The sequence below is a fragment of the Leptinotarsa decemlineata genome, unplaced genomic scaffold, assembly GCF_025532065.1.
Source record: "Leptinotarsa decemlineata unplaced genomic scaffold, Ldec_3_MD MMD2_tig00026330_RagTag_RagTag, whole genome shotgun sequence".
In the NCBI taxonomy this organism is placed as follows: Eukaryota; Metazoa; Arthropoda; class Insecta; order Coleoptera; family Chrysomelidae; genus Leptinotarsa; species Leptinotarsa decemlineata.
The window spans coordinates 7,468,327-7,491,743 of NW_027412690.1; the positions used below are offsets into that span (position 1 = coordinate 7,468,327).

Consider the following 23,417-nt stretch of genomic DNA (forward strand, 5'->3'; position numbering starts at 1 on the left):
ATACCGTCAATAGCATGAAGAGGGTACTTTCGAAATTAAATATTGGAGACACTGCTCTAGCGTTTTTAATCTATATCATGTTGGTGTTATAGAATACTACACAGAAGCGAGAGTAAAGTCGGCACTTTTTATGTTGAAGGGGCAAATTTTAGTAGCCTTCAAATCATGTGTTGAGTGAAATCATTCTTAGCACACTGAGAAAAATTACTATGTTTATCATTCACAATAAAACTTGCTACACACAGAAAACTAATTCAAAACAACATCGGTACTTCAGGACGGTATGTATAAACGGTTGAATGTTTTGATGAATAATTTAAAGAGGCATTCCATAATTTTCTAAAAGTTATCCATTCATCATTAATAAATGAAATACCTTTACCTTCTCCAAATACATTAAATATCCTATAGAAAATAATATATTCGGAAAATGTTTTACGTTTACAAAACAGAGACAAAAATAAATAAATAAATCAAATCAACGTCAGTCATAAGTTTTACATGAAAAATTATTCACACATTGAAATATTCATGAGTAGTAAATGGTTGTAAATTGAACAGAAAAAGCTTCTAACAGGTTTTTTTAAATTTGTTAAAACTTCATTTACTAAAATCCCATAATATCAACAAACAATATTTTCAATTGATTTATTCACTAAACTTCAAACAATAATAATAATAATGTAGGAGTACATCAATAAACAAAACAACATACATATAACCTAAACTATATTTAAAACCTAAAATGATATAACAATGCTACAACACTAATAATAGATGATCACAGACGAACTATTGAGACTTGTAACAAATATTCAATTGAAAATTTTGAATGATGCAACTAATTTTCCTTCATTTTCAGTATTTTGATATTAAATTTCACAAAAAGGATTTGAAGCTTTATATCTTTATATATCTATTAATTATCTGCGAGCGCTTTCGACAGCTGGTCGTACTGTCATCTTCGAGGCACTCCTCAAACTACTGTCATCTTCTAGGCACTCCTCAAACAGTTTGAGGAGTGCCTCAAAGATGACAGTACGACCAGCTGTCGAAAGCGCTCGCAGATAATTAATAGAAGATATAAAGCTTCAAATCCTTTTTGTGACATACCAAATCACCCAAGGAACTCCTATCGACAGTTTCCAAATACTGAGTACCACTTGGACCTTGTATTAAAATATTTTTGTTACTCAAACTGATGAAATATTTAAAACGTTACTGTACCTTGTATGACAGAAGAGCACTGAGTGGAAGTTGGTTTTTTCAGTGGAGAAACAATGGCAATATTTGAAAATTTCAAATGAATAAAACTGTGATTTACTGAAATTGTAATTTCCAAAAAGAACTGAAATGATACTTCACCTAATAAAATAATGATTTTTCTGTTTCGTTCTGCAGACTGCTTATGTTCTGTTTGTTCTCGTATGTGTACGCAAATAATGTTAGAAAAGCTTGAGCAAATAAAGTTTTCTATGTTTCTCCTTTGGATATATATTTTTCATGAAAATGTTTTTCACAAAGTCCATAATATTTATGCAGTGTCCACGGCTTTCACAAGCAAATCTCATATATTACATGCTTTCGCCCATTTCTCAGATCTGAAATAATTAATGCTCCAGCAACGAAATCTTACTTCAGACACACAGTTTCAAAAATGCAAAGAACAATGCTTCTTTCACAGTACCATTCAGTTTCACTGAATCTCAAGATAATCTGTGGTTCAGATCCAAAGGCATTTCACTTGATACATACCTCACTGGGTCTTTTGGAAAGGAAAACTAATTATTTCTTGGTTATATCTCAAATAGTTCCGATATTCTGTGTTGGTGTTAAGAAATGGACACACCAAAAAAGGAAGGGCTTTCGCCCATTTCTCAGATCTGAAATAATTAATGCTTCAGCAAGAAATTCTTCGAAAATACTAGACGCAAAATGACAATCAAAACCAAATACGAAATCTTACTTCAGACACACAGTTTCAAAAATGCAAAGAACTATGCTTCTTTCACAGTACCATTCAGTTTCACTGACTCTCAAGATAATCTGTGGTTCAGAACCAAAGGCATTTCTTTTGATACATACCTCACTGGGTCTTTTGGAAAGGAAAACTAATTATTTCTTGGTTATACCTCAAATAGTTCCGATATTCTGTGTTGGTGTTAAGAAATGGACACACCAAGAAAGGAAGGAAAGAAGAAATATATGATAAATAAAATACCTTCCTATTTTATTAGTATCCCACTATTATTATGTTCTATATATATATTTGAAGTTATTGACATACCATATGTGCATACTGTACCTCAGTGGCAAATAAATAAATAAAATAAATAAACATTTCAACTTAGAATTCGGCTTTGTTTCATTTCTATTTCAAAATTTTTGTTGGTTGTGATAATTTATTTTTTTGCTCTTGATTTGAATTTATATGGAGTTTTTACAAATATTTCAATTCATTCAAATTAGCATTCTTATATTTTTGATATTTTTTTGTCATTTTTGATATTTACTTTCGAATAATCTTCAAATATATTGGTTGTATTATTTTCAATATTCCATTCATTTTTACTTCTCCTAGATTACAAATCTGTCAATATCTTTTTAGATAATAGAAATCTGATTGTGTTACACAATTCTTTTGTGAATAAGAATCTTTCAATTGTAATTTTTTTCATCATATAAGAACAAATATAACGGAATAGTCATACTCTCCACACCGATAAGTTTTTTTTATGATATATCATAATTAACAATTGAAAAAATGTACTAAAAAAATATATTCATAACTTTCCAACTATAATACATTATACATCACGTCAAGTTCACAAACCTCAAAATATATAAAAGTATATATGAATTCATTCAAGAATAGTTGCTTCTCAAAAAGCTTAAATCCTCATTTAAAAAACAAATCAAATTTTCAATACCATTTTTTTACAAAATATTCAAAGTTCACAGAACAATAAACAAATCTCAGTGAAAGTACATTAGAATCTATATAATGCATCAAATTTAAATGTTACTGGTAGACATATTTCATAATTGAATAGATATCAAAAACAAGGCCAGAGAATCCGAATCACATCAAAGTGTAAAATACTTTCTAGAAATGATCTAAATTAACAAAAATCCGGAAAGTATGAACAAGAAAACAGATACACCCAATATATACTCTGGATCTGACTTTGATACTATCTAAGATGAAGAGTAATCAATGATTTAAATAAAACTGACCTGTGGTTACAACGTCAATAATTAATATTAAATCTTTTCGAGATTGAATTACATATTTATAACTCAGAAAAAAGAGTGAAGATGATGTAACATTTGAAACTAATGAATAGAAACTATATAAAATTTCTATGACTTTACATTGATAAACATTTCAAATGGAATAAACATTCGAAGTACATGGAAAAAAGTTACAAATTGTTGGCATTTCTATATATATTTAATTTCTATATAGAAATCTGCAAACACCACAATTCTGGAATGAAAAGAAAAATAAAAATTTTAATATTTTTTACCACTTTTATTTGTAACTAACGTTACTGCAGTTTCGTCCTATATGGGCATTTTCAAACTTAAACAATAAACTAAGAATGATTCATTACATTCGCTAATATATAACATTCAGGTACTCGATTGAGTACCTGAATTTACAGTTCACAATGCGCATGTGCCAATTTAAAAACCGGAGAGTAAATTAAATCGATTTGGTCATTTAACAGGTTGCACCCCCAATGTTTATGCTTGTGAATTTCCAAGGATTCTAAATAATTGAGTTTGCAACCCTTCTTTGCATAGTACAGAATTTCCGTATCGTTTAGATTCGGAAACTTGTGGTTGCATGCCAAGGAATGGTTTGAAAAAGTCGAATAATTTTTTCCTGGTCTGGAAGCCGTAAGAAAACGTCAAAAATAAATATATAAGAGGTACAACACGAAGTACTTCAGAAAATAAATGAGAAATACTAATTTTCTTATTAGTCAGTCGGCTATGCTTGAAGACAGGCAGTAAACAAAGTAATAAGAAAGTTTTTCTTCCTTATTCAGAGGAATCGGGCAAATTTCGGATATGCAGTTACTTAGTACCTCGTCCACTAGATGGAGTGACATTTTTGATGTTCACTCCAACTTAAGACGAGGAATGAAATACTCTGAAAGAATCTCGATTTTCAATTATGGAATATCATTGACTTTAGGTCGATGATGGTCACTATCTTGCACTGACGAGTGGCTAAGGAGCCTGAAACCTGTCTGCAAGTGTGCCCGTTCCAAAATTGAGGATCGACTCTTTCAGTTATATTGCCAACTGCATATGCAGGAAATTTTCTGTGAAGATTCCTGCACTGACGCTTGTCGGATAATCCAATGCCGTTCGTGGTATTACCCTGTGGAGTAGTTGTTTTCTGATAGGCGTCAGTCCATTCAACCTACTGTGTAGGTGTATCCAAGACGGGCTTGAACGTTTAAGGTTCATTTCTTTAGAAATACTAATTTTCACTTTTGTCAAATTTCCGGACATATTTGAAATGAATAAAAAAAATATCTCATTAAACTTATGAGTAGAATGAGTTCCAATGAAGTATTTTTATGAACGTGGAGATTGCTGATCAGGATATTCTTTCTATTCATAAGTCATTCCTGCTTTCAAACCTGATGCCCATTACATGCAGTCAAAATAAAGACACCCTACTGCACAGCATGAACGGGATCTTTTTGACATTTCTGATACAATAATTGTATGAAAAATTTCAAGATTTTCTTGAATAATTTAAAAAAAAAACAATGATGAATTCAATCATACAATTTCAGGATATACAATCTATTTTACATCTGATAAATGACATAATAACCTAACACCTATCCATACTATAATAACTGGTACGAACTAACTTCTGGGGTAAAATGGCTCTCAACGTGACGTTGGAACTCTGTGAACTCTACATCTTTTATGAACTGCCTTGTGCAGATGGGACATATCATTTCAAATTCCATAGGCTGTGTTTGCTTTGAAGGAGTCCTTTCTTCGATGAGCAAGTTGGCTTCTATACATTTATCAACACCGAGTTTGATATCACTTGTCGAAGTGCTCTTATCATTTCTTAAGTTCTTTTTTGTATCACAGGACTTGCAGGAAAGGATTTCTAAAAAAACAGTTTCAATCTAATATTTGTTTTCTAAATAGTATAGCACAGTTCCTTAGTTTAGTTTTCAGAGTTGAGAAAGTCTGTTTTTCTCTCATCGGAAAACTCAAAGAATCTAGTTTACAATTTTTGACTATTTTAATTTTATTGATGGGCATTAAATAGGAAACACTATCTCTCTTGAAACATGTAATCACAAGAAACTTTTATTTTTACTGTTACTTCTGAATTCAGTAGTAGTTTTAATCTAGTTTCAATATGAAAATGCCTTATGTCCCTACAACAAGCCCTACAATTACTTCTCTGTAATTGTTCTCTTCAAGTTTTAGAATGTATCTAACTCAACCTAACACCTTAATATATACATTTTGTTCTGCTGAATGGTCAACATAATCATAAGAATTACCCAAACCACAAAATACTAACCTCTATTTTGAAGGTTATCTAAATACATTAGAGCTGTCTTTAATGTCTCCTTTTGCATCAACACTTCTCCCTTCAGCAGTTTCAAATCTTCAAGGATATACTTCAATTCTTCAAATAAATCTTCTTCCAACTGATCGTCAAAATAAAAACCAAAAGATTCAGTCACAACTGCTTCGTTGTACTGGACGTCTTCAATTTCTGAACACATTTTCTCGAGTTCCATTTTCTGCTTTGAGAAACTGTCTGAGAGTTTCAGCGATATGTTCTCCAATTCAAGACTGATTTTTTCATTGATGTCCAGGTTCTTTGGAGATAGTTTCATTTGAGGATCCGTCTGGGTAAACGTTTTTGACCTTATCAAATTAGTATGTGTAGGAGCTAAATGTTGATTTACAGTCTGATTTATCTTGCCAAGCTGTTCTCTAAGGTTTTTATTGAGATTCATCAGTTTACCTAATTTATTCCATAAGTCTTGATTCTCTCCAGACACCATTTTGACCTTTTCTTGAAGCTGGTCTCTATTTTCAGATACTTCAGTAATTTGAACCCTTAATTTATCCATTTCTGATAGAGAATGCTGTTCTGCTTCTTCGCTTCGAGTACATTTCATGCGGAGGTCTACATTTTCTTCTTCCAGGAGAGTAATTCGCTGCTGCAAACTTTTGCACCTATCTCTGAGAGTGTGAACTGCTATTTGTATTGCATACTGGGCACCTAGTGATTCTTCCATTTGGAATTCGTATACTTATTATTAAATAGTTCTTTATATTATCAGGATTCAACCAATACCATCATTCATTGTCTTGCATTTACATAAACAAAGCTTTTCTGTAAGTTATTGTTAAATAGTTCTGACAGAACTTCTGTCTGAAAAGCATCTGACACAATTCCACCTTGTATGTGACAGTGTTGCCAACCAATTGTAGGCGTAAGTCACTGAACGGTGCTATGCACGTCAAAAAAACCACGGAAACAAACATTCCACTATGGTATATCAGAAACGCACATGCGCAACGCAGAACTTTCTTATGATATAATGCTAACAGAGTGAAATTGACGTACGTATGTATGTATTTCGATTTCTGTAATGCTCTCTAAGAGATCGTTGCCAATGGAAAATTATAAAATTTCTTAATTTCGGAATTGAATTATCCAACACAATTCGAAATTCCTCTAACCATTCTCCAAACATGAAGGGTATCAATTACATGCTTTTGGGAGAGAAGGTAACATTGGATGTCAACGCCACGGCACGTAGCTAAGAAAAAAGATGACGCTCTAGTATATGAAAAATCAAAAGGGAGATAGGAATTTCACGGATTTGAAGAGAATCAAAAAGTTGATTTTTCATTCTCCACCACAGAGGTTATTACCATTTGATGCTAATCACGGAAAAATATATCAACAAATTCATTCAGTCCAAGATAAAATTATTGAAATTGAAATATTATCTTTTCCATATAGGATATTGTGTAACAATCTTGTGAATATGTGAATCAATTCCATAACGAATATTTGAAGTACAAACTGAATAGAAAATATTTTTTTGTAGAATTCAATGTTCATATGAATGTAGTTATTTCGAAAGTTTGTTTTTTCATGTAATTTAATGTTTATATGATAGTAATTTTTTCGAGAGGGCTTTTCTTTTGATTCGCATGATCTTTGTAAAGAGTTCATTTTGTTTTCCCCTTCTTTGGAGGATTTCCAATTTTTTTTGATAAAGATGGAGAAGTAGATAGCCAAACCTCCAAAAATTATTCTCTCCTAAAAATATACCCCTTTCAAAATATGCAAAAATCTTGTAGTTGACAAATACAGAAAATTACCTAGGATAGTATATTCAGAACCATTAATAACCACAAATATCAATAATATATGTTCTGTAGTGAAACATTTAGAAATATTTCAAATCACATGATATAGACAAGTGTTTACTTGTTCAACGGATCGCAAAGGTAAACGTTCCTTTGAGGTATGGGACCTTTCCATACCTTTGTGGAAAATACCAATTCATTTTTCCATGAGAAAACGAACTTAAGTCATATGAAAGTAATTTTGAGAATCGAGTCCTTGGCGACACTTTGATATAGTATGACTTATAATCTGTGTTCCAGGTGTTTAACGTCAATTTTCGGATCAATCAAAACTCATCAGATATATAATTTGATAGCAGTCGGAGAATAATTACGATGTCATCTTGGTAAACGAGTCCAACATTCTGATCAAACTAACTCCATTTCACTATGTTTACGTTTACTAATAACTCGACAAAAATTTTAGATTGGTAAAAATTTTGTGGTTCCTGTTCCGTGCAGAGTGTTTCTTGTAAGTTGTTCTGTGTACTAGACAGATGTCGCTGATTCACAATTTCCTTTTCAGTCGGCAAAGAAACTTCCTGAATTCCGTCTTTTGAAACATGGTGGTTTCATGTGCACGTTGACGAGAATTTTGTTCTTTAGTCGTGTGTAATATCAAAGTAGAAATTGTTATTTTCTAAAAACTAAATCAAGTGAATAACCATGAAGTTGAATGTGTCTTACCCAGCAACTGGGTGCCAAAAATTGGTGGAAGTCGTGGATGAACACAAGATCCGTATTTTCTACGAGAAACGCATGGGCCAGGAGGTGGAAGCTGATCTGCTTGGAGACGAATGGAAAGGTTACGTTCTGAAGATCTCAGGAGGAAACGACAAGCAAGGTTTTCCTATGAAGCAGGGTGTTCTCACTAACGGCAGGGTACGTCTTTTACTTTCTAAAGGTCATTCTTGCTATAGACCCAGACGTACCGGTGAAAGAAAACGAAAATCTGTCCGTGGGTGCATAGTTGACGGTAACCTCAGCGTCTTGGCTTTAGTAGTTGTTCGTAAAGGTGAACAGGAAATCCCTGGCCTAACGGACACCACCATTCCCCGTCGCTTGGGACCCAAGAGAGCATCTCGCATCAGGAAATTGTTTAACCTGAGTAAAGAGGATGATGTGCGCCAGTATGTTGTCAAACGTCCTCTGGAACCTAAAGAAGGCAAGACCAAGGTCCGTACCAAGGCTCCAAAAATCCAACGTTTGATTACTCCAGTCGTTCTGCAAAGAAAACGTCACCGTTTGGCTCTCAAGAAGAAACGTTGTCTCAAACGCAAAGAACAAGAAGATGCATACGCCAAATTGCTAGCTCAACGCAAGAAGGAATCGAAGGCCCGTAGGGAAATCGCCAAGAGGCGCAGGTCCAGTATGAGAGATAGTAAATCCAGCACTCACAGTGGGCAGAAGTAGATTCAAATTTTTTATTTTATGTAAGACAATGTGAGAAATAAACGTTGTTGCTGAGCTTCTGTCTCTACTTTTACTCAACATTAACATCATTTTGTAGTATTTATTAATACCATTCAAATGAACATATTTTTTGGGAAAAATATGTTTGAAACTTCTGGAAAACTCATATAGATACATAAATGAATTTACTAACTGCAATACCCTCTGCTTTCATTTTGTTTTTCAGTTGGTATTCCATTGTTTCTATTTCAGCATCCGTTCTTGAGGTGTTTCTAGTCTTGAAAGTAAGTAGTAATTTTTATTGGAAATGTACATTCATGAGTATTATCTCATATATACTTACCTATAATACCTATGAGTATGTTTAAATTAATGAGAACCATGAGTTCTTTAGACATGAGACAAATGTCCTAAGACTGGTGCATGAATCCACCTTTTTTTTTCTCATTTTATCATCCAAAATGTTTCCGAAGAAAAATCGACTTCTTGAAAAGTACATTGAAATTATTTCAAGGAAATTTTGAAAGTAGGAACACATTTTTAGATTTTTTTGAAGATTACTAAATTCAGAAACCAGAAATATAGATGTAAACAAGAGAAACAATGTAAATTATAGGGTCAGTTATTCTAAATACAACTGTTAATTGAGTGGATCAATTCTGTTTAGATATGAATTTGTAAGACTTTAAACTCCTACATTAAATTATATTTGGTGGTAAATAACTGAAATGAAATAATTTGAATGAAAGACAACTATATTCTTGTCAATAAGTACATTTAATATTGTAATGAAGCAACAATAGTCAAAGAGGTATTTGTGGATTTTTGTCATGGTGTGAATGCAATCATTTAATATTGAATACCTCTAAATCTGTTTCAATGAAATTTTATAACAGAAAAAATAACATTCCAGATGGAATAGCTATGTCATGTGATGTAAAATTTATAGGTACCATGTTAGATGAATCTTTTAAATTTTTTATCTCGCCAAAGATAACGGTTATAACTTAGAATTCCTTGGTATTTTGTAGAATTCTGTCCCACTCTAAGCCTAGAGAATGGTAAGCGAATGTCATTTTTGTTTGGTGTTGGTGAATTTCACTACTTTTCCTGTAGGTATTTTGTTCTTTTTTAATATGCATAATTAGAAGATAAATATAAAGTGACTGTAAAGTTAGAATTCACAATGATTTGAAATAAGCTTTACAAGATACATCATTTCGAACTCCCATCATGCATCTTATGATTTTCTTCTGAGCAATGAATACTTTATCAATATGTGTTGAATTACCCCAGAAGATCAAGCCATATGTGACTGCCGACGACACTAGACCATGATATGCCATTCTGAGAACCTCTGTAGAGACAGTGTCTTTCAGTTGTCTGATAATAAAATTGATACTAACGATGAGATTGGAACCTTTGGTGTAAAAGTTGAATAACTTTTTTCGTTGAATAACAACATATTTTGGGGAATTTTGACCAATGAGAAGCCTGGAAAAGGGCAGATGAATATTTTCCTTATTCCTTGTATCATGTGCATGTATTTGATCATTTTTCAGAAACGTATTTTCATTGTCCTTTATAAACAATATCAAGTTCAAGATGTAGAGACAAGGTAACGTTAGTATTTTAGAATTTCGGAATAGTGGCTTACCAGATTCTGAAGGGTGAGTTTTATTCATAGCTCTGATGATTTTTTTCTGAGAACGAAAAGCCCCTAGTATGCGAGTTGAGGATCCCCAAAATATTATTCCATATTGCATAGCTGACTGTGCCAGTCTGAAATAAAGAATTCTCAGTACATCAGCTGATACTGTATCCCTCAGATTCCTAATAATGTATGTGATTGTGCTGAGTTTTGAACATAAAGTGGTGATATGGTTTTCCCATGAAAGTTTCCTATCAAGCACCACACCTAAGAACTTCATACTTTCTTTGCTTTCTATCGATTTTCCATTGACTGTTAAGTAGAGATCATTATCAGGATTCATATTTTTTGGTAAGAATCGAATATGATAGGTCTTAGCGGTGTTTAGTGCTAGTCCATTTTTACTACAATAGTCACTGATTTCCTTTGATGCCTTATTACCATTCTTTACCAGTTGTTCATTATTTGTTCTGGACATTAAAATATTCGTATCATCTGCATAGAGAATGATTTGATCTGCAGCAATACAGGTGTTCTTTATGTCGCTCGTGAATATTATAAAGAAAAGAGGTCCCAGAATGGAGCCTTGAGGTACACCTTTATGATAACTTTCTCTTGTCTTTGATTTTATGGAATCTAAGACATAATCTGACTATCAGTCAAAGAAATTCACTGAACTTAAATCTTTATAATCATCTTCATTCATCTGTGATGTCACTCAACCTTACTAAATTTAAATTTATTATCAAAAGCTTTCTCCTCCAACACTGTTTCTATAATATAGAGGAATACATTGAAATGGTGGGATCTTTAACTTACGAAAAGCCTCATTAAATCAACTTACCTACATTTTAACTTTAGCGACATATTTGAAAGATTTTATATTTACGATTTCATTTATACTTATATTCTTTACTTATATTTCATAATAGATGAATTTTATCTTTGATCAAGGATTTCTGTATTTGTGACTTGCCATAAATGTACAACCGTTTGTAAAATGGTCGAATAAAGTACTCTACTCTAATCTATTTTTGCTAGTTGACTTTGTATGCATACATTCCTGTAGTTGTTGATGTCTCCCTCTGAACCTTTCCTCTTATACACTGAAGGGTTTCACCTGAAATTAGTTGTAGATCACTCCTAATGACATGACAAAAAACAGATGGGCTTACTGGGAGGAAAAAACGAATTAGATTTTGAACCTTTATTTCAAATATACCTTTACAAAATCAGCGGATATATATTACTCTTTTATACAAAACAAGTGAAATAAATAAATTACAAAAATTGTGTTAAATATTCAAAAAGTGACAAACTATACAATCTAACTAGCTAAAAATCTATGTATAGTACCTACTATGGCAAGTATTTCGTAGAAAAAATATTGAAATCAAATACCAACTTTGAAAAACGTTTCAACAAGCTACGATGTGGAATATTTCAGGGTGCTTGCAATTATTATGGAACACTCTCAGGAGTGAAAAATCTCACAATAAAGTGTTTTTTGAAAACGATATGAATTTTCATCAAGTATCGCCCGATACCACGTATCATTCAACAAACAACTTGAAATGCAAATGAAACTCATATATTCCACAATAATAAACACAACCCTAGTATTGATATATCATTCCCTACAACCCTAGTGTTTGATTAGACAGTCTTGAAGTTGAATTAGATAAGTTAAAATTCATTGATCAAGTGGTGTATCACACTAAGTTTTGGTAACTTTCATAAAAATTTCAATTTCTCGTCAACACTTGTAATCTATGATTCTATGACTAAAATGAAACCTAAATAAATGTGAGACGAAAGTTAGTTTGTGAAAAGTATGAGATGAAATCTAGTTATCATTGTTAAATTCGATGTAATTTCTAAGTTTTTTCCTGACCACATCAACCTAAAACAGAGCTCTTCCTTGGAAACACATCAAAGCCCCTCTCAAACATTGGTCGGGGGTTCCATCCCGCAAATAACTGCTTTCATCACACTTGCCGCTGCCAACGCGGCATATGGCTGCCACTCCTTACGTCTCGTGCCATCCTTGTAGTCTGATATGCCTCTGATGCAAATGAAGCTGTCCTTGCAGTTGCCGAGAATGGATTCGATCACGGAATCGAACTCACAGTCGAACGCTAGAGCGCCTACGTGGTTAGCAAACTGTTGTCTGAGTCGGTCTTCTTTGACGATTTGTCTGCCGGATGCTATAGGGGATAGGTGGATTCGTGGGCAACCCTCTAACCTAAAAATTTCAATAGGTTAATTGAACTTGTTGACAAGTGGTACTAGGAAATGGATGTAAAGTATTCCAGAAGGAAAGCTAGAACGAAAAAAAATTATTATCAAAAATTGATAATAATGGATGACGAAAATCAAGTAGTTTTCAAATAAGAGCTCTAAAACAACGCATTTTAAACTTATCATTTCAACATTTTTCTTTAAAAAATTATTAAAATACTTAAAAAAAAGAGGAATGAAATAATGCATTCAACATTGAAAGAGATTCGTTTCTATTTATTTCACCATTTGGTAACATCAGTTATAGGTAATGAAGGACAATAAATCTGTTACCTGTAGGAGACAAACAAAGACGACATATTTCAGAGGCGTGCTGTTCTGTTTACTTATGTTCCGAGTTCCGAGACATTCTGTGACATATGACAACAATATGATAACCTAACCTAACTTCCTCTATATAAATAAATAACAAAACAACTGTTGTTTATGTGGCTTGTGGAGGTGGTATTGAACTATAATTTATATTTTGCCTTAATTGTTAATTTATAAAGATAATTTTCCTTTTTCAAAGTAGAATATCTAGGTACGCATAAATTATTTCAAATTGATATAGGCGCTGTTGCCAATATGTGCCAATAAAAATTAAAACCCAACATTTGAAACATCAATTTGAATACTTTTCGAAGTGAATTTGAAAAACTCATGAAGTAAACTCAACTTGCATTTGCTGTAATAACCCAAATTGAGGAACATTCCCCACTTCATCGTGAAATTTTTACCAAATATCTTACAAAACCGCAACACATATTTCACTACACAATAGCTTCAGATATATTCAATACTACCTAGATTATACCTATTTGATACTTTTCTCTTCCAAATGTAGCAAGCACATCATGATTGTGATTGAACTCTTATCACTTTAGCAAAAGATCGTTTACCAACATGGAATCGGTTTTCATATTGATAAACTACTTCTATGCTACTATATTCTTCTGGAAACGGTTCTCAAAGTTTGACCAATATAAGATTTGGGACAAAAACAACAAGTCAATTTATCTACTCCTGATTTCCACAACATATTAATTGTAATTATCTTTAAAACATGAAACAGAAATAAATACAAGCACACAAAATTTGTGATTGTGAAAAAATTACAGACATGACAGTGATGGTGAAAAAAATATGTAATTACTATAAATACTGAGTGAGGGTGAACGAATTACCGTGTGGTAGTGTGTTTCCAATCAACAGTTTTGGACTTTGAAGAAAAAAAAACATGAAAACTGTGAGATTCACAATTTCACTTTACAGTGAAAAACTCAAGAAAAAAGATTCAAAATAAACGCTATAAAGCTATTTCTACCAACTACGAATCCGTCACACCTCGTGTAGCTTTTCTTCAGAATTCTTTTAGGTGTTGAAGGTGTCTTAGGTCTCTGCGGTTTTCTGAAACTATTAACAAGTGGCCTCACAGTGTGATATCTTCGTATTTCCACTTTTTTCACAGACCTTTGAAAGAGGATTCAAAAATAATTCGGCAAAAAGATCAAACTAGATACCAAGCTTCAATTAATTATCAGAATTTCTAAGATGACAATACTTGATACATGAAAGTTTCAAGAGAAACATTTAATTTCACTCCATACATTATTTTACTTCACCTACCTTTTAACAGCATTGTCCTGGGGCACAGGATGTGCTACCTCGATCAAATCACGGTCTCCAATATTCATGTAAAGTTTATCGGTATCTGAACTCGGCGGTTTGAAATCGGGTTCGGTCTGGTTGCTCAGGATGTTCAATCCATCACGAAGATAGTTCATCCAAGGGGGTGTCATTTTGTTATCAGAATCAGAAGACGACTTTAGCTGCATAGCAATTTCCTGTAGATTCATGTTTGAGGGTAAGTAGGCCTTCATTTCAAAGTCACAACCTTTGTCGGTCTGTTTTGCTGATTCACAGTAAACGTAGATATTCCTGTCAATAAAATAAATCGAATATAAACTCTGAATATAAAGTAGCATACTGATTATTGATTTCACAGGTATCCAGGCTACATTTGGGACACCGATGAACCCAAAAGTGACATCGAGAATAGTCTGGGAATGTCGTAAAGAACAAAAGAAACTAGAGGACAGGAATAGATTGATTTAGTGCCAGGACACTCAGGTATCACAGGCAAAGAAGGAGCTGATGAGTGTGCCAAAGCTACTAATTGGAAGGATACCTCAACAAAATAAAGCAACATACGGACATGAATAACTCATCATATTTTATATGAATGCGAGGCACAAGTAAAGTAAAAAAAACATATGGCTAGTAGAATAACAAAGGGGATTCCAGAACGGAAGTGACTTATCAGTGTTTGTGGTGACGTTATCGCTGTTTGAGAGATAACGATTCCAGTGCGCTTGGAATGATATGAGAACAGATTAGAGTACCTCGATTAGAGTACCTCGACTTAATACATATGTGTGTTTAAAAATGAACTATAAGTGCTGTAAACTCAAACCATTTGTGCATTATGTATGCACAAAATGTTCCAGTGTGTTTCACAGGAGTTGTATTCTACAAAATTACAAAAATAAAGTGAGGTTCGTGAAAGATAACAAGATAATCTGTTGCCAAGAGAGTATCTCCATAAGTGTCCTGGAAGAAGAAACGAGTCTATTAGAAAAAACAATTAGTGACCTTGCAGAAGAGGGAACAATGAAGGACAGGTACATTCAAAAATTGAATAATGAAAAACAAATTATTATCGAACAAGCCTTAGAATCAGAAACAGAAATGAATACACTTTTAGAAGCCCAGAAAAAACTTATCCTAGAGATGGAGAGACAAATAAAGGATTTAAAAAAAGATCTGTCTGAAAAAGTGACATTAGTAAAAACAATTGAAACACAAACATATGTTTGTCAAGTGAATCATCAATCCACAATGACTAACTCAACTATTTCCAGTGGCGTAGATATTGAGGATTTTGTAGGGGAACATGTAATGGCTGAACAAAAAAAACGAAGAGAAATTGGAAAGAGGAGAAGATGCTACAAAATAACTACAAGCAAACGTAACAAAAATGGAAAAGTACGTAAGAGGCCAATCAACAGAAACAATAAAAAAATAAAAAAACGCACGAAAGAAGGACTCTTGGAGCAACCAGTTCTGCATGAAACAAATATTGATAGTGACATCGAAAAATTGGAGCAGCAGGAAGGCACGAGAAAATATGAAAAGGAAATTATGGAAAACAGTAGATGTTTAAAAATTGGCGAGAGACAGTCAGTAACAATGCCAGGAAAATCAAATTCAAAGATTCTGATCCTAGGTGATGAATACGCATCAGGGTTTTCCGAAGTATTGAAGAAATTTATGGACAATCCTTATTATAGTGTTTTTGAAATCATCAAGTTGGAGACGGAATTATCGACTTTGACAAGGGATATTTTTGATAACACCGTAAGTTACGGTCAAAATGACTATGTTATAGTGATGTTCAGCACTAAGAACATCAGTAACTGTAAAACCTTAAATTTAGCATTGAAAAATATCTTACCCATAAGCAAAACGACAAATATTGTACTACTTTCAAAATGTAATGATCCAATAGATCACATTATAAATGATAAATTGAGAACCGCTATAAGCCGTTTCTCTCGACTTAATAGAAATGTTTCTATTGTACTCTTTGTCGACAGAAAACAACAGGGAAGTAAATTAAAGATTTTTCATAATCTTAAGAACCATTTAAATACGTCAAAATATAGTAATGTTGTTTTAAAAACAATATGTAGGACTGAGATAGGCGAAGATGAACATGACAATACAGTCGTGAGTATAGATACAAGCTCAGCTTATGATGACTCAGTAGTAAACTCAGAATCCTGTTCTGCTGATCAAGTAGAAGAGGACTCTTTTTTAGATATAAAAATTGTAAAAACGGTACATCTCTGATGCTCTTGAACATTCAGTCAATAAGAAATAAAGTAGATGAACTCTATATATTCTTAGATGACCATAAGTTCCCTAATATTGTTTTGCTAACAGAACACTGGCTGGAGATGGAAGAGCCTCTGCACGTACCAAATTACATTACTATTGCAAAATATTCGAGGCAGAACAGCCAGCATGGGGGCACATTGATCCTCATCAACATGGATTTTATTAAAAATAATTATTTCACTGAGATTAAAAACTTTGATTGTATGTTGGCTGAGAAGGAGTTCGAATTCTCTTGTATATATAGTGAAAATCATAAATTATTTATTATTTGTCTATATCGTTCCCCATTATCCAGTGAAAATCGTTTTTTAGAAAGATTGGAAGTCTTGCTATCACAGATTCCTTATAATGCGACTGTAATTCTCACTGGAGATTTCAATATAAATTTTAAAGACAAAGCCTCAATGTCAACAAAATCGTTAGAAAATTTATTAATCAGCTTCAATTTAGAGATGCATGTTGAATTGCCAACACGTCACTCAAAATATTCTAGTTCTATAATTGACTATGTTTGTTCTAACATGAAGGGTATCAAATGCGACGTCATCAATGCAGGTCTATCGGATCATGAAGCAGTAATGTTTTATTTACCTCAGACATTTGAAAAAAGTAGTAGAAAAAAATATATGGGTAGGATATTTAGCAAGAAAAACTTTGATGGATTTAAGAAGAATTGTAATATGCTCAACTGGGATCAAGCAATGATATGTAAGGATCCTTTATCCAAATTTCATTCAATTCTTTCTGATGTATTTAATATAAGCTTTCCTCTTAAGCTAATCAAGAAAAAAGCTAAAAAACCCTGGTTGACAAAGGGTATCAAAATTTCAGCGAAAAATCTACGATCCCTACATATGATTAGAAAATTTGCCAATGAAAATGAAATCTTCACTTCTTTTTATAACAGGTATAGGTCCATTTATAGAAAAACCTTGAAAATGGCTAAGAAGGTATACTATAGGAACAGAGTAGAAAATGCAAGTCACAGGCAAAAAGAGAGCTGGAAAATTGTCAATGACTTCAGAGGTAGAAACAACTCTGCTCCTGTGAAAACAAATTTAGAATGCAACGATATCAATGAATATTATTGCTCAGTTGCAGAAACTGTTTCTAAACAGATTATTTCCTCAAAGGATCCACTGATTTATTTAAATCACATCTCTGTTTCTGAATCTTTCTTTTTCACGCCTACGGATACAGTTGAGATGAAACAAATCTTTAATGAAATTAAAAATAAAAATGCATCTGGGTGGGATGACTTATCTATAAAAATATTTTCACATCTTCCCGACTCGGCTATTATGGTACTAGTTGAATCAGTAAATGTTTCATTTGCAACAGGAGTTTTTCCATCATGTTTAAAAAACGCAATAGTAATTCCAATACATAAGGGGGGTGATACTGATAATCCCGCAAATTTCAGACCAATTTCAATGTTACCCACACTTTCAAAAATAATAGAGAAACTCGTGAAAAAAAGAATAATGGCCTTTCTGAATAAGCATAACACTATTATTTCTACACAATTCGGATTTCAAAGAGGGAAAGGAACAAATGATGCAATTTTCAACCTTCTTCAAAACGTTTACCTGAATCTGAATGATAGGGAAGTTGCAGCAGCAGTTTTCTGTGATCTGACAAAGGCTTTCGACTGTGTTAATCACAAAATTCTGTTGCAAAAATTAGAGAAATATGGGTTTAGAGATGTAGCAATCCAGTGGTTTGAGTCTTATTTATCCGGACGGAGTCAAAGCGTATTTCTTCAAGGCAACTTATCACACAAATTAGAAATTAAATGGGGGGTACCTCAAGGATCAGTTCTGGGACCCACCCTTTTCTTAGTCTATATAAATGATCTAGCCTCAATTGATATTTCCGGAGAGTTCACTCAATTTGCAGATGACACCACAATACTTTGGCATGATAAAAATGGCACACAATTGCATCAAATGATTGAGAATGATATTAGAAAAGTTAAAGATTGGTGTGATGCTAATAGGTTGTCTTTCAATATATCAAAAACTAACATCCTAACTTTCAAATGTAATCTTCAAGAACTTCATATAGGAAATCAGGTGATAAGTTATATGTCGGAAACAAAATTCCTGGGTTTATATATAGATGATAAATTGAAATTCGAAAGTCACATTGAAAAACTCAGAAGAAAATTGGCATCAGGATGTTTCGCTGTAAGAACCATTTCATGGGAACTTGGTATAGATATGGCAAAAAGTGTGTATTATGCTTTAATCGATTCACATTTGAGATATGGAATCTGTTTTTGGGGATCATGTAGTCGATATGTCTTCAATATGATTTTTGTTTTGCAAAAACGAGCAGTAAGGTATATGTGCAAAGCTAAATTCCGGGATTCTTGCAAGCCACTCTTTATAAAACATAAAATCTTAACATTACCTTGTATTTTTATCTTAGAATCAGTATGTCTCATGCATAGCAAATTTAAAAACAAACCTCATGAATTGTCTCAATACAACACAAGACAAGCACTAAATATAACCTTACCAATTCCAACATCGACACAAATAAAAAATTCCATATTTTATAATGGTAAAAAATTATTCAATCACCTACCAAATGAGATAAAAATTTTAGATAGCAAAAAACAATTCAAAAGTACCGTAAAAAAACTTCTATTGACGAAGGCTTTCTACTCATTAGATGAATTCTACTGTATGAACTTTTAATGCGTGAAATTCGACTTCGTTATACATTATTATTTAATTTGTTTCAGTGATACTTATATTTTATTTATATTTATATGAACTTCATTTTATATTTACACCTCTTTGTTGTTAATATTCGTACAAAGCAAATTTTTATTGTGACAATTTTAATATTTTATGTACATGCATTGTATAATTGCACATGTTGTTGTTAAGTGTTTTAGAGTTATATATGTATATGTGTGTGTATGTGTATGTATGTATATGTGTATATGTATGTATGTGTATATGTATGTATGTGTATATATGTATATAAAATTGTGATCATTTTTATTATTTTCATGTACTTATATTTCATATTTTGTATTTTATATTTCATATTTCATATTTTGTTGACCAGTACGAGGATAATGTATCAAATTTCCTTTGACTCAGATGTGCGTCTATCGTAGTCCAATTATAATTATTATCACTTTTTCTACCTCACTATTTATCATATCGATATATATCTAAAGGTGATTGTTGTGTTATTTTGTTCTTTTATTTTGTAAACGACTTTGTCAATGAGAATTATGTTCTTCAGACAATAAAGTATATTTTGATTTGATTTGATTTTGATTAATATTGGCTATACTTGTACAGAGTGTTGTTTCAAAACACAATATTCAAATACCATACATGGTGAGTGTAGCGTTAAGTACAAAACACGGCTGCCTGCGTTAAAAAAAAACATGCTTGCCAGCGTAAAAGAAAAAAAACATCATTATTATTATACCACTATTTTTATAGTTAGCAGCCATGTTTTATCCCAATGTTTGGCAACATTGGGGAAAAAAAGATAAGCAGAAAACGTGCAGAAATCTCTATAACTTTTTGGGAGAAATGGAATAATTGCTGCTTAGTTTATCAAATCCACTCCATTCGGTTACTGATGACTACTGTATAGATAGATAGATAGATAGATATTCATTTCAATACTGTATATAAAGGTACATTAGTAGCAAGTCGGTGGTACAGCATGTAGATGAACATCATAACGGAACATAAAACAGTAACAGTAAATTATAAAGAAAAAACATTATCAAATAAAATATACAGAAAAGTAATTGAATAAAATGTACATATATCACAAAGAAAGTATACACAATATAGTCCTTCGTACTATAAAAACTTTGTTTCATTAGATAGTGTTTGACACGCTTTTTGAAACTTGGCAAGGGTAAACTTATGATACTAGATGGCAGAATATTATATAGATTGACATCCAGTGAGTTCTTAGAGGATTTTTGTAAATTGAACCGGTGAGGTCTCAAAAGATTAGCTCCACGAGTGTTATACCCATGAAATTGCGAGTTGGTCGAAAATTTATCTATGTTCTTATGTATTTCCAAAAGTGTCTGATATATAAAGATAGATGGTACCGTCATAATGCCTAGTCTTCTGAAAAATGGCCTGCATGAATCACGGAAACCTACGTTCAAAATAATTCTAATTGCATGCTTTTGAAGCGTAAAAACTTTTCTGACATTAGAGGAGTTACCCCGGAGTAGAGTTCCATAGCTGAAGTTTCTCAATTGTCGAAGTAAAAATAAATATTTCAAAAGCTTCTGGTTCAATACCTCTACATGAGGTGACCAGTTCATAGCATCGTCAAGAGTGATTCCCAGTAAATTGACAGTTTTGCCCACAGAAATATTATTATTAGTCGAGAAAATTATTTTTTGTGTTTTTTCCTTATTAACTTTCAGTAGGTTTGAATTGAACCACGATTCAGCTTGTTTTTCTGCAAGTTCCATGGCTGTGAGCAGATTCTGACAGTTGTTGTCAGAGCACAGGATCGATGTGTCATCTGCATAAATGACATATGTGTAAGGTAATAATTCATAGAAGAGATCGTTGAGATATAAATTATGAATATAATATTGTGTGAAATTATAATTGTCTACTACTGCTCTTTAGGCAACCAATAGTAGGAATTCCTAATTAATGGTTTTTTTTACAGTGTTGATGAGAGGGTTTAATTTTTGAATATATCGTATATTCACTATATTTTATCTTGTGTTTGTGTGACACTTTTATATATCAATTTGTTATATCTCATGTTTTTCGATTTCTACAAATGACGACGTATTCTATATCATCTTATAATCGTGAAGAATTCAGTAAATTATTATTATTATTATTTATTAATTATCAACTAACTTGTTCTTTGCAGGACAGGATATAACAACGTCTCCCAGTCTGACATGTCTATTATAGTCAGTGTAATGAGGAACTCCGCCTCCTACTCCAACCAGAAAAACGTAGTCAACTTTCTGGAATGTTCCTAACAGTCTTGTGGTCGTATTACCAGCCGCTGTCATGGCTTCTCTGGTGTGGCCGACCGAGGGCAGTTTGGTACATACTATACGATGAGCGCCAATGTTTCCTAGAGTGTAGACATTGGACTCACCTAAAAATATAAAATATAAGAATAAGAAGAAGAATCTGTGATTCAATAAAAATTCTACGGTATAAACCATGGACCCTTGTCCCAGATAAGCACATGAAATTGGAAGAATATTGCTCAAATTTTGTAAAAATGCATTTTTTACTTTCACCAGAAATATTATCGACTCCAAAACAACTCAAAAGTACTTATATCGGATACATATTTACATAATTTCCAATTGAAGAAATTATAAAGTTATACTTTTAACAACATTGAACTGATATTGTGCGTTTTCTAAATGATATTTTCAAACAGTATGCCTATAAAATTATTACATTTTGATAAGAAATCGGTATCTTTTGAGAACAGTTTTCCCTCACCAGAACAAAAATACTGTGGGAAAGATAGGTTTTGGCCTTCCATTTCTCCATTTTTATACAAAAATTTTGGGGAACTTCCAAAGAAAGGAAGAAAACAATTTAATGAAAAATAAACTCTTTACAAAGATGTGTAGATAATGTTTATATGAAAGTAGTTGTTTCGAGAGGGTTTTTTTCTTCCAGTTTGTGTCTCAATAGAATTTTGGTAAGCCGGATTTGCACGAAACAAAATTGCTTCCAGTTCGCCATTTGTTTTTATGGGCAACATGAGAGGGTACGGCAATGGGAAACTCGATGTCTCTTTTTATGGCTAATCTGTTCTGAGTTGGATTACTTTCCACAAACCTCAAATCAGCTAAAGGAACAATTGCGGTAGTTGTATCGCCAACAGCATATGCAGGAATAACTTCAGTAAAGAATCCTGCACTGACACCTGTCGGATATAATCCAACGCCCTTCGTGGTATTAGCCAGGGGAGTAGTTATTTTCTTATAGGTGTCGGTCCATTAACCTACAGTGTAGGGAGTTGAGACTGTCCTGAACGAATTGTTCCTTTAGATGATATGATATAAGAGTGACTTTCAAAACTGCATGTACACTTCAACAAGTGTCGGGCAGTTCGACAAGACATTGGAAAAAGAAAAGCCTGGAATTTACGGAATAAGCTGCAAGAATTGTGATGGGAAGTGATAGGAAATATGTTGGTCAAACCAAACGGACTATGCTAGCTCGCTTCAAGGACATAGACCGGAGAAATCTAGTGTCGCTCAACATGCCATAGAGAGAACGACCACAGAATAAGTTAGAAATGTTCAAAATTGTTGAGACCGTACATAACAACAGGTTTCTGGATTGCTTCGAAAGCTTTGAAATCGAAAAGTGTGGAATTAGTTCTATGAATAGCGACAAAGGTCCTATTAGGAAAACCCATTTGTTTGGTCTTATACGTAAGAATTCTAAATAAAAATACAGATACATATTAGAGTAAAAATGTAGGGGATTGTCACTAACATAGAGGAAATACATAACAAATTAGAGGATGCTAACTTAGTTAGCGAAACGCGCATCGAAAGACCGTATTTTGTTCTGGTGTTAAACTGTTTTCAATAGATTCATTTTATACCAGAGGTTCCAGTACGAATTATCAAGTCTAGAAAATTCTAGTTGTCAGTTGCGAATTC

General features: G+C 32.8%; 3 protein-coding genes across 7 annotated transcripts in view; 1 reads left to right on the top strand and 2 right to left on the bottom strand.

Annotated features, from left to right (window-relative positions):
• Window positions 1-4,814: 4,814 nt before the first annotated feature.
• Window positions 4,815-6,480, bottom strand: spn-F (C2H2-type zinc binding domain-containing protein spindle-F). The gene is made up of 2 exons (XM_023163262.2): window positions 5,579-6,480; window positions 4,815-5,152 (listed from the first exon to the last, which is right to left on the bottom strand). Exons 1-2 carry the CDS (start codon window positions 6,306-6,308, stop codon window positions 4,878-4,880), a joined length of 1,005 nt encoding a protein of 334 aa, XP_023019030.2. The 5' UTR covers window positions 6,309-6,480; the 3' UTR covers window positions 4,815-4,877.
• A 1,485-nt stretch (window positions 6,481-7,965) lies between these two features.
• RpS6 (Ribosomal protein S6) lies at window positions 7,966-8,902 on the top strand. The gene has a single exon (XM_023163261.2). It carries the CDS (start codon window positions 8,101-8,103, stop codon window positions 8,845-8,847), a length of 747 nt encoding a protein of 248 aa, XP_023019029.1. The 5' UTR covers window positions 7,966-8,100; the 3' UTR covers window positions 8,848-8,902.
• A 2,788-nt stretch (window positions 8,903-11,690) lies between these two features.
• Window positions 11,691-23,417, bottom strand: part of LOC111507879 (uncharacterized) — a 32,280-nt gene continuing 20,553 nt past the window's right edge. For all 5 annotated transcript variants that reach the window (XM_023163258.2, XM_023163257.2, XM_023163255.2 and 2 more), the window contains 3 exons: window positions 21,628-21,877; window positions 14,408-14,719; window positions 11,691-12,743 (listed from right to left, as the gene is read on the bottom strand). In XM_023163258.2, the coding sequence (XP_023019026.1) occupies window positions 12,443-12,743; window positions 14,408-14,719; window positions 21,628-21,877 (863 nt within the window). In that variant the 3' untranslated portion in view covers window positions 11,691-12,442. The remainder of the gene's footprint in view (window positions 12,744-14,407; window positions 14,720-21,627; window positions 21,878-23,417) is intronic.